This window comes from Monodon monoceros, unplaced genomic scaffold, assembly GCF_005190385.1.
Source record: "Monodon monoceros isolate NGI ecotype Baffin Bay Population unplaced genomic scaffold, NGI_Narwhal_1 Super_Scaffold_12, whole genome shotgun sequence".
NCBI classification, from domain to species: Eukaryota; Metazoa; Chordata; class Mammalia; order Artiodactyla; family Monodontidae; genus Monodon; species Monodon monoceros.
The window spans coordinates 95,935,556-95,950,710 of record NW_021703768.1 but is presented as its reverse complement, the minus strand read 5'-3'; the positions used below and the strand labels follow the sequence as shown (position 1 = coordinate 95,950,710).

At 41.9% G+C, this 15,155-nt stretch overlaps 1 protein-coding gene across 1 annotated transcript in view; it reads left to right on the top strand.

Annotated features, from left to right (window-relative positions):
* Nucleotides 1-15,155, top strand: part of SEMA6A (semaphorin 6A) — a 127,910-nt gene that overhangs the window by 56,380 nt on the left and 56,375 nt on the right. The window contains exons 2-3 of the mRNA XM_029218103.1: nucleotides 9,760-9,897; nucleotides 12,089-12,206. Coding sequence (XP_029073936.1) covers nucleotides 9,798-9,897; nucleotides 12,089-12,206 — 218 coding nt within the window. The 5' untranslated portion in view covers nucleotides 9,760-9,797. The remainder of the gene's footprint in view (nucleotides 1-9,759; nucleotides 9,898-12,088; nucleotides 12,207-15,155) is intronic.

The window sequence follows — 15,155 nt, the reverse complement described above, 5'->3', positions numbered from 1 at the left end:
TACTACCACCAAAATAGTTCACCTGTGTGCTGACCACCTTCATCTCAGTGGATGGGGTTCAGATGTTTCTGTGCAGTGACCTTTAAGTCACCTGTGTGCGGAATCAAGTCACCAGCGGTAGAGATATTTAAACAAACCCATAATTTCCTGGAGCTTACTCTCATTGGCCTTAAGGAAGCATATTTTCAGGATGTTTGGAAATAGCTAGTAATTTCGAGGATAAGATTTCACACTAAAAACAAATGAACACTTTAGGGAATGGGTAACTAGTAAATGGTGCTTTCTCCACCCCAATTCAAATCAAGCCAGACTAATGAGTCCCTTTTTATGTGTAGAGAACATGAACAAAGCCAATAAAGAAATCATTAATTCCAGAAAGATGTAGTGCTATCTACCAGATGCAATAATAAACTGAAATAGGTTTAAATGTATGGCTTTGCAGTTTCCCAGCAGTTTACTGGGACACAAAGTGGACTTTTTTTTTCCTTTCAATAAATGAAATGAATTTCCTAAAGAATATAAGAAAATTGTGGAAATTCAAGAGACAATACTTCCATCTCATTTCTGTTCTGGGTGTGTCTAGACATACAGAAACATACAGATAGTCCACTGTGTTTGTAGATCTTCTACTGGTGATAAGTACCAGTCAGCAGTATCATGCTTTGTTATGGAACAGATCCTGAAATGATATTATGTCTCTCTATATATACAATCAGAAGCTTGTAGTCAAATATAAAGTCTATTTTTGGCTTTCAAGGTACTGGGAGAGCATCAGAGGTCACAGAGAAAGACAAGCAATACAGTGAAAGATGGCATGCAGTAAACACCAGAGAAACGGATTCAAAAAGTTTAGCTCAAGGAAATGTTTTTCACTCCCTGATCTTGAGACTTTTTACCAAAAAAGCAGTAAGAATTTGTAGCGTTCTGTTAAAGTTTCAATCATCCATGCTTGGTGATATTGTTATTTGGGACTGCTATTCAGAACTCAAAGGAGAGACGTGCAGGTTGTTTTTAATTCTCTCCAAGTCATGTCTGAAGTTGACCTCCCCTTCAAAACCAGGAAGGATCAGCCACCTGAGCCTGAGAGATACGGCTGGGAGATTCTGTTTTCTGTAAACCACACTGACAGCAAACAGAGGAGAAATTACGAGGGGGAGTCATCTTGGCAAAGGGCAGCCATTGCTCTGCTTCGGTTTAAACCAGCTCAGGATTTTGACAAAGGTTCATGGAAAACTCTAGTCGCTAATATCCTTAGTTTGTTCCCTTAAAAGTTGCTCTGCAAGTATCTTTCTAAGGGCTGGCAAAAAGTGCCCTCAGTTTAGGCATATTATGTTTGCCCTCTTTCATCTTTAATGAAATTACAAATGTACAGAAAGCTAGAGAGAATAATGTGACAATAACTAAAAGAATAAATACCAATATTCCCAGCTGTTACCTCAGAGTTCTCCTCCCCACACTACTACTACTTCTTCTGTCATATTCTCAGAAGAAAAAAGTCATCAGATACCATCTTTATTCTGAGTTATATTCTTTAAACCAAACTTTGGGTGAAGTGAAAAAACATCCATCCATTACTTCAGACAAATATTTGAAACTCCTTAATCAAAGAGGGAAGTGGTCCAGTTTGAAAGTGTCTGAAGTCCAACCGGCATGGAGTTGTCCGTTTCAATGCCCTGCTCTCCAGATCTGGTCCTTCTACCCGATATGTCCCCCCAGCTGCCTCTCCTCTAACCGCCCCAGTCCTCGGTGAACAATCACGCAACCTGCCAAGGTTTCCTCCAAACAGAGGCCTTCGCTGAGCTTCCCACCTGCGTCCCTCTGCAACACGTTCACCCTCCAGATAGTATTCTCCCCAACAGAACTTCCATTTCTTTTGGAAAAATTATTGTTTGTGTGTTCTATTTTTGGTCAATGATCTGGAACTGTCAGGCCCCCCTACTAAACAGCAAGGTCCTAGAGGGTAAGGGATCTATTTTTTCCATCTCTGTCTCAGCACCTAGCACAGGAGCCTGGCTCCCAGCAGAAAGCAGGGAATCAGTGAGAGGGAAAGCAAGCGATGGAAGTAATGAACACCAGGCAGCAAGCCAAGGAGAAATGAATGAGTCTTGGCTTCCTTTCTGAAAGCTGCGTAATGTAGGGACAGAGCTCGGTGCTGGAGCCAGGAGTCCTCAGTGGCGGCTCAGCTTGGCCACTTTTGAGCTGCACCACACTTGGCAAATGATCTCACTTCTCAGGGCCTCAGTTTCCTTAAGAGCAAAACAAAGCGGGTATTTGTTTCTGTCTCTGGAGCGTATGTTTAAGGTCAGCGCTATTGTAAAAGTTGAGAAAGATGGAGATGGCAAAAAGCTGGGGTGTGACATGGGTAAACATGCTTGGGACTGTGGCAGCTTTTTGAGATCAAGGTGGTTTTCCACAGGATATTCTGCACAGATTGATGAGATCACGCCTATAACTGCAGAGCCCTAATGAGTCATGAGACTGTATCTGAAACATCCAAGCAAAGTGCCTTAAATGCACTGTCTCAAGCATTTACGGGATAGGGAGAGCATTGGTAGAAAGAAAACGATCATTACAAAGAATCACCTGAAAGACAAGACTCGCCTTCTCTCCTCAAAAGATCATAGGTTTACAACCAACCTTTATTTTCCTAAAAACGAAAATTTTTTTCTAAAAAGACTTCTGAATTCACAGCTATTTTCTCTCTCCTTTGTGACAGCGGTTTCAGATCAAAATGGAACATCTATCATACACAGTCGATATTTATTATTATACTCCATTGCATGCCATCATCCTTCTCCAAAATGTGTTGAAGTTAGGTCTGTGGCATTTCCCTTTCCTCTGAAATGGGAGCTTTTATGTCTCTGTTAATGGCTGAGGAGAAGAAAAAGATCAAATGCTTTATTAAAAGGCTAGAGCTATTTTTCTCATTTGCATAAAACTTATACCTTAATGCAGTGTCACCAAACAGGTGGCCAGCGTGACCCCTGAAGACTGGGTACAGTGGACATTTCAACCAGGATCAACGGGCCCAAGTTGTTCCTAACTCCATCTGGGAGGAGTCCTTCTGTGGCCTGGCCGTGCTTGCTGTGGACAGCATCCTCCTCCTAATGCTGCAGCCCTTGAAACAGGGCAGCTCAGGCCAGCGAAGGAAACCTGCTGTTACACTCCTTGATTCCTGAACTGTCCCTCTGGTGCAGGAATAACCAGCAGTCTTCAGCATTCAGCAAGCTGGGTTTTCTGCACCAACATCTGCTCTCCCACCTCTCTCTGGGCAGAGGTTCCCTACTCGGATTTGAGAGGTATCCAAATCTGTTCATCCTCTCAGCTCCTGAAACAGGCAACTTTGATTTTATCCTTCATTACAGACGTTGTTCTCTTTGGTGTATTTATTTTAAAACATCACTCTTGAGGGGGCTGCAAGCAGGCACGTGGTTCCACTTAACCCAGTGGTGTCACGAGATAATCAATTCCTCCTAAAACCGTGGTTGAAAAGCATTTGCATCTTTCTATCACCTTAAGCCTGCAATCGCAGGGCCACAAAGTGGAATGAGCCTTTGCATGCCTACACATTTGCAAGCGACTATGTACTCCTTTTATAGATTTATTATCACTGAAGCCATTAGGGACTTTCAGCCACTCTGTCCACGTAAGCACAGATGCATCAACCTATACTCAACTATGATCTTAAGTGCAGTTTCCATTTACGCCAGCCTCTCTCTCTTCCCAACCTTCCTTCTGTTCCCCTTTCCCTGACATTCTGGGAAGGACATCAACTGTGGCATCACATAGCCCTGGCTTGGCAACCTGGCTTTCTGTTTTTACTGATGTGCTATAAATATTGACTGGACATGTTACTTAACCTCTGTGAGCCTCAGTTTCCTTGTGTGCACAATGGAGAGGATAAGGCCTGTCTCTCTGGATTGCTGTAATATTTAAATAAAATAACACGCATGTGTACGTCATACATAGAAGGTGCTCAATAAACTTTCACTTCCACCCCACCCTTTCACCGATGTCCACACTGATATTTTCCTTTGCACCTGTGCGAGTGCTGTGATTCACATTTTTTTAAATCACACAACAAGAGCTGTGCCATCCTGAGACAGACTCTCCTGCCTCTCCCAGACACCCACCTCCAGAGCTGGGAAGCTTAGGGGCCGGCAAGGAGAAGAAGAAGAGAGCTGCTTCTCCTGCTGAAGACATAGAACCCCAGCTGCTAATCTGAGAATTTAAGGAATTCCAAGAGAAACTATTAAAATAAGGCAATTTTTAGTATCTCAACTGAAGAATAAACCGACATTTATGGAGGACTACCATTTTTACGTGCAGTATCTCATAACTAATCTTGAGACACTATTTTTCCCCACTCTGAAGATGAGGAAACTGAGGCTCAGAGATCTTCAGCATCTTGCCAGAGGTCCCAGCTAGTAAGTGGAGCAGAGGCATTCAAATCCTGTGTTTTTACCCTCTGCTCCCGCTGCCTCCCTGTACGATCAGCAATCATCTGATTTCTCGGAAAAGCTTTTACGCCAGTTTCAAGTCAGATTTTTAAAGATACTCACGTTGTGAAAACAAAGATGATGATGGATGAGGTCAGAAGGCTGGAGCAATAAAAATGAAAACGTTATCTTAGCGTAAAACCCGACTAAACTCCGAATATGATTCAGCGGTAATAATGGTGGTTCTCTTTGGCCAGGGTAGAACTACTTAATGGACTTGAACTTTGTCCTGATGTTGAAACTAGACAGAGTCACAGTTCTTTGCTCCAGCCTAACTTTCTACAACTTGTGTGCTCTGCCTATTGCAGTCCCCCAAGAGCAAAGCTGAAGAGAACCTGTTCCATCCCTCCTGTTTGCCACATGCAGTACCACACAATGACACACTGATGGCTCCTTGAGTTTCCAAACCACATGCAATTTAGGGGCAACCAGGAAAGGAAAAACCCAGCCCTGTTCTCTTTGGAAAGATCACTGCCCAAGTGCACAGAGCTTGTCCTGCCCCCACCCTGCCGTCATCTCAGAGGGTGGCGGACAGAACCGCCACCAGAGCCCAACTGCATCTCCCACTGTCTCGAGCTCCAGTACCCCACCCTGCCTTGATGCCTACTCCTCCCGTCCCAGCCCCACACCTCCAGAAGGTGTCCGTGGCCTTGCAGTGTCCGAGCTCAGGGTCACTCCATGTACTATCCTCCTGAATCACCATCTGGTACCCAATCCTTTCTTCACTAGGGCAGAATCGCCTAGAATTGTACAGTCTCAGAGTCCAGAAGAGTTTGATAGGCCATTATATTTTATATCCTTTCATTTTACTGGTGAGGATGCTAGGAGCCAGTGCAGCTACGAGACTGACCCAGGGTCACACCTTCCATCTATTAATGACGGCATGAATTAATGATTATCTTTTAAACTTCCTATTATGTCAGTAGAAAATGTGCTTTTTTAAAGAAGCATGGTAGCAAATAATTTTCCCCACAGAAAAAAAGAAGTGCCACTACCATGATTTCGTCTCTATTTCTAGGCCACACTTAGAGTTATCATCAAGAGCACTTTGCATTTGCAAGTTTCCGGATAAATTATTTTTCTCATCATTACCACTTACTATTAAAATGTTCATTGGATACCAACATTCTGGAAGAATGGTTGTACCAAATCAGATACAAGCTATATCCGTACAGCCAAGTCCAAGTGCAAGTACACTGATGCATTGTCTGCTGCAGCTGGACACACAGAGGGTATGTGGGGCAGCCCAACTGGGTCTGTAAAACAAGCAATGTTCATTCACTTGTGTGTACAGACAATAACCGGGACTTCTATCTACCCCTCATACCCTTGTCGTAGTATAGAAGTCATTGTGTCTGGGACTTCCCTGGTGGCTCAGTGGTTAAGAATCCGCCTGCCAATGCAGGAGCACAGGTTCGAGCCCTGGTCCGGGAAGATCCCACGTTCCGTGGAGAAACTAAGCCCGTGCGCCACAACTACTGCGCCTGCGCTCTAGAGCCCGTGAGCCACAACTACTGAGCCCACGTGCCACTACTGAAGCCCGCACACCTAGAACCTGCGCTCCGCAAGAAGGGAAGCCACGGCAATGAGAAGCCTGCGCACTGCAACGAAGAGTAGCCCCCACTCACCGCAACTAGAGAAAGCCTGCGCGCAGCAGCGAAGACCCAACACACCCAAAAAGATATGAAAAAAAAAAAAGTAATTGTGTCAGCAAAGCATAAAGCAAAGGGGATGTCACGAGAACCAGAAATGATTATGAAGTCAGAGAATGAGGTCACAAATGGCCACATCTTACTTCTGATCAATCAGGTTAATTTCACAAGAGCCACTACTACCGAGAAGCCATGACAAACCCACCTGGCCAGAGTATGCCTCACACTTCCCCAATACTACTTCTAATCCTCTGCCCACTACTCCCCAAATCCTGCCCCAGAAAATTGTACTTGGGCTCACAAACTGGTAGGACTTGGCCAAAGGTGACTCACAGAGAAGAAACAACTAAGTTAGGTGCCAACATTTAGAGAAAAAAAAAAAATAGGAGGTTTAACATACAACTCCAGATTTCTGGCTTCTTAAGAAATAAAAATAAAAATCAGAGATCTGGCTTTGCGGGCCAACACTGCATAGGGCCTGCACTTCAGAGCTGAACAGCAGCTGCCCAGAGTAGAGGGGCTGGCCCTCCCCCAGTGGAAACATTCCCACCATTGTCTTAGGAAGCCTTTTTTACCCATTAACCTCACCTGCCTGTTCTTAAGGTTTTCCAGTGAATTTTCTGGGGTGGAGAAGAATAGGAATATCACTTTTTAGTGATGGTGTATTTTACAGAGGTCATTTCTCTTCAGGCTAAGAGTTATGGGAGGCTGAAACAATTTAGATGGACAATTCAGGCATAATGAGCTTATTTTTGAAGTAAACGTTTTTGTTTAGAATCCTCATGTTGACAGTCTTCCCATGATCTAATTTTCTGGGTAGCTGATTAAGTCTAAGTCATTTTTAGCCTCTACAAGCACAGTCACAAAGAGACAAATCGACAAGTGTCTGCAGATGCCTATAAATGTGCTATATGTGGGTACCACTTTACAAAGTTTCAAGATCGCTTAAACAACCTCGTAGCAGCAGCCCAGCTAGCTCAAGATTTTGAACGCAGTGGAAAGTTCTTGTTTGTTTTTGTTCTTCTGGGCTAGCGCACGTCTGTGTGCTAGGGTCTTAGCAGGGAGACTCAGCCCCTGTTCAGCAGGATGGAAAATGACAATGTGATTGATTGGGATCTCGCCACAAAGTAATCATTTCAACAGGAAAATATACTGTCTACATATTTACAAGGGTTAGAGCCCAAAGTTGTGTAGGAAGGGAATAATACATCAAAACCTCAGCTGAAGAAAATTATAAAGCGTTCATATGGAATGGCCAAGATTAACTGGGACTGCCAAAACACTTTCACCCACATGATGTACATGTTAACAACCTGATAATACGATGACAGGAAGACACATAAAACAGATATTTTTCCTGGCAAAGAGCCCTTCTGTAAACCTGGAGATATTTAAATAACCCATCTTAGCCATGATCCTGGCTAGGATGAGGATTGAAAAAAAGCCATTGGATTGCATAACAGATTTCTTATGCATGCATTGCTCTTCCTGCCAGCTTCTGGGTAGAGAATGTTGCATCAATCCATGCAATCTTAAGATGGGAAAAATTAAAATTGGGAGACAGACTAAAATAGCAGGACTTTGTCTCGTTAGCTTTAGGACATCTGTACAAAGATGAATGCAATTATGGGAGGATACAGACTCCTTTGTCATGTCAAGAAAAATTAATCTTTAAAAGTATACCTATATTCCCAAAGATTTCTAACGGAACGAGAATCAGCCTTTTGAGTCTCCATTATTCTTCCACAGCGTGCTGCAAACTCTCTGAGGTAATAGGCTTCTGTATAATACTATAATACTGCTCTTGAGCCCTCGGTAAATGTTGCCACTTCCTCTTCCCCGTATACTTTCTGACTGGTGGCTGGTTTATGTTTTACTCTCTCTTTTTTTTTTTTTAAATGTTTTACTTGCTCTTGTGACTGATTTCTCGCCTTTAATGTTACACTGAACAGAAGCTACGACAAACAAAATCAGGGCACCACAGAGCTTCTTCCCTTTGGTTTTAGATTCTCCAGAATAGGAAGAACTAGCAAATGAATGAATGAATAGACTGGTGCTTTTCACCTGTCTGTAAATACATGTTCGTGTCTCTTGGTTATGGACCGCCCTTGTGAACAAGTAATTATTTAAAGTTTAATTTTAATCTACACATCAGAGATGGAGATATGGAATTGCTCAGGCTTTTCTCTCAACCTCTCTCCCTCTTTGATTTTCAAGATAAAGCAAATTAATTAATGTGCACTTTTCGACTGAAGAAATGATTAAGACCCAGCTGTGTCTGTGACATTATCAGTTGGGATGCAACACTCGGGACTTGTTGATGCTTTTTTTGGCAACGAAGAAGAGACACAGGTATCTCATATTAAGTGTGTTCTAAAAAGCATAAGTTAGCAGTTTGTTTGCCAGATTAGCTTTCAAAGACATCTAAGTTACTAAGTTTGACTTTATTACACACCAATCTTAAATGATTGATGTGCTACTGTGAAATAGCTTTGTTCAAAACAAGACCTTTGGCAGTCTACTTCAAAGGCTTTACTAAGATAAAAAGATAGCCCCATTTTACATTAATTTCCCTGACAGATCAACACTTATTTGAAATATGCCTGAGAATTATGCAATATGTGCTGTCTTATGAGCTTCCTTTCACTGGATCCAGCCGCCCCATATGGGAATGTTTTTACTTCTAAGATTTAGAAGAATTTTTTCTACACGTGAAGAGCATCTTTAAGAAAATGCAGATGGGTAAAACAGTATATTGGCATTTTTATTCACTACTGTTTCATTGCAAGGTAGTATCTGACACTAAAATATACAGAGATATGATTGTTTAAAAATCAACAGTGCTATTTCAGGATGTGGTTTCAGATGCTCCCTATAACATTCTCCACAGAGTCTGAAAGGATCCATTTATTTCTTTTTAAACGTAGATTCTGTGATTTTATTTATGTCTAAGGTCACTACAGAATTACTACAGAATTACATAAATGAGTGAAAATCTCAAAAGGGGTCAAGCAGGTAATGGAAATCAGTGAACTGGGCCAGTATAGTGGGGACGGGGGTTGGTGAATGGGAGCATGGTGCTTGAAGGGAACTGACATTTAGGTCATTATATCAGATATTTAATTTTGCAATACTGGGCAACTACTTCAAAATTTTGAAAGATCCTGGGCTGCCCAAACAACTCATGTCTGGGGATGGCATGCTGCTATAAACCTGCTGAGAAGAAAAAAGATGTATTTACCTTAAAAAAAAAAAAAAAAAAAGCTTTCTAAATCATCCACATTTTTTGGAATGCTATTTCGTGACTGTGAAATAGCCACCCACAATGGCCTAACACCGACTCAGGACAAAGCAGTTAAGGCTCTGAGTTACTTGTTTGGTAGAAGCTTTGCAAAAGGGCCCAGATGCATGGGGAAGGAGGCTGCAGTGGGTAATGGACACGGGTTCCTTATGCAAAACACTGTCATCGGTGAATTCACAGTGGAAGAGACAGGAAACAGGAGCCCCTTTCTCTAAAATTTATCTTCAAGCCCATTTCACTTTATGGAGTGGAATAAAGCTGACTTGTAAAAGAAAGGAAAAAAAATCCCTTCTTTGCTCTTTGGCAGGGTGAAGTAGAGAAATAAAGTCTCCCCGCTGAACTACTATGAGGTCAGAAGCCTTGCTGCTATATTTCACACTGCTACACTTCGCTGGGGCTGCTTTCCCAGAAGATTCTGAGCCAATCAGTATTTCGCATGGCAACTGTAAGTATCCACAATCTCACTCTCACTCTCACTTTCTCCCTCTGTGGGCACTTGAGCCTGCGTCAACAGGCAAAACATACAAATTAAACATTTCATAAAACAGGAAACTTGTTAGTCACTTTAACTTGTGTGGATGGCAGAGGTAGATAATTCAAGTCTAGCCAAAATTGGTGGGATGACTGTTCTTTAACTCCAATAAACGTGGTTGTGAGGATCTCAAACATCCCTCAATACCTCCGATGAAGTCTCAGTTACTACAAGGAGGCTGTGATCATGCCTGGAAACCAGCTATGGGAGAACATCACTGTCATCTGGGTGTTGCCAGTACTCCACATTTTCATAAGTAATTAGGACAGAGGCATTGTTACAAGATAACAGAAAAGAAGACTGTTTCTGAGTACTTCAGGGACAAAAATTAACTTTTATTTAGACTCAGAAGTTTCATCATTGCTAGATTTGGATAGAGAGATTCTGAATTCATAGTAGACCTACTTTTACTGCTTATAACTTTCTTTTGATCTCTGCTTCATTGTCAAGGGTAGAAAGCAACATGATGAAAAAGTCAGTTGCCTCTTCAAAAAGAGGAAAGTTCTACCTGTGTGTGGGATGAAATAGACAATTATTTTTTTTCCTGCTCTCCAAAAGATAAAATATTTTGTCACAGTAAAAGTGAAAGCATTTTACCCAAATATCTATCTTCACAGTAATAATCTCCAAACACTGAAGGAACCTTAAAAAGGTATTTGACAGTAATACTAGGATACTAACTAAAGAGATCTACCCAGCTTTCTGCTGGACGGTCTAGGTTGTAAAAGGAAATAATTTTATATGAAGGGGAGGTGTCAAGCCTTGACAGCTTTGAGAACAAAAGTCAGGGTATGACTAAGGATCAAACTGTGTCGTTTGAGACCATCATTCTTGAAGTGGCAGAGTCCGCCTAACTTAAGGTACCAAACCTTAATAAGCACTTATTTATGTCCATTTGAGGTAGGTATTCTATCTTTGGTGCCCCTGTACTGAAGAGACCCCAGGCCCAAATGTGCTGCTGAAAATCATGCTTCAGTGGACACTCAAATCTTTGATAGGAGAGAGACATGAATTGTTTTAGCAACCTCCTTGATCAGTGGGTTAATGAAATTTCAGAGCAGTAGAGGAAAAAGCACAAGACAATCCCATACTAAGCTTGATTGTGAGTAAAATATACTGAGGCTCTCTAGTAAGAGTGAGTCATGCTCAGATGCTACAGGGGTTTAAGGTGCAGGGGTCTGAGCATACATCTGTGAATGGATTACAAGTCCTTATTTACACCACGCTCACCCCCAAAACAACTGCCTTTTAAATGTGACTCATCTTTCTTTTCTCCTTAGTTTCTCTGGAGGATTGCCAGTGCTCTGGAGATTGTAGGTTTAAAGGCAGAGAGATTTTTGAGGTGTAGGTATTTCCACAGGTCAGATATTATTACAAATTGCCCACTCTCAGCTAAAGGGAATTGCAGAAAAGGAGAAATACGCTCACTGACTCTCCAGGTCAGGGAAAATTCCAGATCACCCGACTGGCTACACTCAGTTTGACCCTGTCCTGTCAAAGCCCCCATTTCTGTGAGATTAGCCAATTGCTTAACTCAAGAGCGAACTTCCCACAGTTCCTAGAATGCCAACCAACCTAGCGGGGCTGCCTTCAATAGTAGATTATTCCAACTGGACGCCTGTGGAGACTGTATTTTTCTTCTGGCTCCTGGATGAGGGCTCTTGCCTCCAGACCACATTGCCTTTGTGGTGATTGATGGGAAGGCTGCTTTGAAATAGTTTTGTCCGGAGACAAGATCTTTGGCAGACTGCCCCTCGGGCTTAGCACTCTAAAGATGAAAAGAAAACTGTGGAAGAAAAGAGCACCTTCATGTAAAGGGTTCACTGGCAAGTTTAACCCCCAGAAAGAAGGACAAGTCAGAAAGAGTGACACTTAGAAATCTAAGCCCAGTCTTATTAGCATCAGGAAATGAAACTGTAACTTGATTATCCTTAAAGAGGACTCTTCTATCACAGCATTTCCTAAAATAACAGACTGGAAAATGGTGGCCCGGTTGGACTTAAATATGGTTTTGTTTTGTGGCTGGCCCCCCTCCTCTCCCTGCCCTGTCAACTCTTGGCTTAATTTCCTTTTTCCTCTCTTGCCCCATCTCCTCTTTTCACAGATACAAAACAGTATCCGGTGTTTGTGGGCCACAAGCCAGGACGGAACACCACACAGAGGCATAGGCTGGACATCCAGATGATCATGACCATGAACAGAACCCTCTACATTGCTGCTAGGTGAGCCACCTTTTCCTCACGTTTGCCTTCAGAGCAATCCAAGGGTCCTAATACCTAAATGTCCCCGCTATGCATCATTTTAAAGATCCCCAACAGAGTGTTCTTTAATTTAAAGTCTACTTTAGTTTGTCAAGCAGTCATTCTTTCAAGATTCTCTGTGTCTGTTTAACTTTATTATGTGCATTTGGGTAGAAATAATGGCATATTTTGGAGCTTAGACTCAAATGATCCACTGTTTATCTTGAACATCGTGTATATATACAAATATTTGCTCAAGCACAGAGTAAAGTGCTTCTCTCCTTGATACTTACTAAATTAGGTTGAATGTGTAAACATGTATCAATTTAAGTTCAATGAGTGTGTGGGTGTGTGTATATTAATCGTGTGTTTTTGCAGATAATGTACAGTATATATCATTACTTTAGCAGTAGCCACCCATTTTAGAAGTTTTTGATTTGGATCTAGTTAAGAAAATACTTATCCACTAGGGACATGTCATTTAAACAGACCATGTCTTAAGGCTGGATGGCATGGTAAGAATACTACCCAGACAGGAATTACGTGGATTAGGCTTTTGTTTCACCTCTAATCTTAATTCACCTGGACCACAACTTCTCTGGCTGTGTAAGTGTCCTCTGTTAAATGAGAGACTAGATTAGATTATCTTAATGTAGTCCTTTGGGATTCTAAAAATACATGATTTCCCATCTGGGGGTGTGTGTGTAGCTCATTCAAAATATAAAGTATAACCTGGGTCTAGCCTGAAGAATCGTTTTACACTGGGAAGGAGAAATAGAGATTATGTTTGTAGTACCTGTTTGGCTGTGAGCACAGGCAACAAACAGGTAAGTAACAACAGTGCTGGATTCCTTCAAAGCACTTAAATGTTCTGAAAATACAAGCTATACAACATAAAGTAAAAATCCACTGGCTGGATTAAAATATCCTACGAGTACCCTACATTTGGTCACAGGGAGCAATGCCAAAGCACTTTCTAAAATTTTTACTTCACAAATACTTATGTAGTACATATTGGTTGTATGTGCTATATAAATTGCAAATACAGTTGTAAGTCCTTTATAAATGTTAATCCATTCAATCCTGGAAAAAAACCTATGAGATGGAACTATTATCATACCCGTGTCTTACAGGAGGAAACCATGTACAGAAAGGTGAAATGACTGGGTCAGAATGACAGAGGCAGGATTTGAACTGGAATGGTCTTGCTCTAGAGTCTGGGTCACTACTCCCTGTACTCCACAGCCTACTGAGCCATAGAAGCGGTACTATTTGTCCTGGCTGATAACCTTCTCATAGCTGTTGCCCAAGAACATGGCCATTGTAGGTATTCATTAAAAAGCAATCCAATGAGTCCTTAGTAGCCACCTCTCTGGGAGAGTTATCAGCTCCTTCTTAAATCCCATTTTTAGTTTCCTAAATGTACCAAGTCTGGAAGATTACATTTGTACCCAATTAGCTAAAGGATGGTCAAAACAAATGATTACACATTGCATCTGTGAGAAACAGGTTGACTCAAGAATCTTCTATGAATTGTTCACTTTGCAACTGAGTCTTTAGGGGAAAAGAAACATTATAACAGACTGCGCTTGTGCCTGATGATTTAGCATGGGTGTGAACTGCAGGTCTCGGTGGGCACCTGAGTTAGGAGCAAGGTGCTATGCAGACTTCAAAGTAACCATTACTACAGCTTGTTAAAACCAAGACCGTTTTATCGTAACTCCCTACCCCAAGAAAAGGAGAAAGAAGAGAAGGAAAACAAAAAAAGGGAAACACATTCACTTTTTTAACACCATAAAATAGACTGTCTTTGGTTAAAGGTCAAATTTGTAACAGCCTAGCATTGACATGTTGGTTTTCACTCTATGTGCAGCCACTTCCCTTCAATACACACCCCTGGAGAAGTTCCTAAATTATTTCTGTGGTCGCTGTATTTAGGGTCCCTCCTCTCCCTTTAATTTCAGGTTTCCCAACAGTGCCCCGAGAGATCCACATTCTCAGGCAGCAAGTAACACGATTTAAAGTGAAATCCTTCCCCCATGCTGAAGTCATGGCAACACAGTTCAGTGGTACTCACTGAAGGGGGGGAGAGGAAGTCCTTGGATTAAGTCAGTTTGTGTTCAAATAACTTAATTCAGTGCGAGCAGGGTATGAACCCTGGGATGCACACACTGGTGCTGGGGAATAACCCCTGACCCTGGTCTGTGGTTTAGCATAAAGTGTCGTTCTGTTTGCTGGGCAATGTGATCTCTTGGAGATTGAAAAAGATTGCCACTGTCCAAAAGGAGATTTCATTCACAGAATTTTATATTTAAAAGGCTCCCCCATTCTTCTAGACAATGTGTGTCAGCAATCAGAAGCCAAGTCCCATCCAGAACCCAGGGACTGAGTGAAGCTTGATGGGAAGAATGTTTTTCAATTCTGCTTTATTATTATCCATTTTGTAAATTCTTCTTTCTTTGTTGTTTAATCTCTGAACTGCTAATTAACATAAACAGGCCATGCCAAAAGGGGGCAATCTAAGAGCTTTCTGAGGAATTGCCAATATTAATCAGTTGTTAGTTTACAATTCATATGTTCAGCTCTCATGTAAAGTTCTGAGGAGAGACAGGGCCAGGAAAAACCTCGAGTCATCTCAAACCTAATACCAAAGTAATAGGCAATTCCATTCCAGTAATGAACCTGACCCACAGCACCACCAATAGAGTCAAACAAGCGATAAAGGAATGCCATAAACTGCCTTGGAATTAAAGGGCAGGGCGATTCTAGCACCCTATTGAAGTCTGAAGAACTTCCCAATTCAGCAATTTACAAACCAGGCTCCCCTTTCTCCCCCTCACCACCCTTACACACACACACACACACACACACACACACACACACACTCTCTCTCTCTCTCTCTCTCTCTCTCTCTCTCTCTCTCTCTCTCTC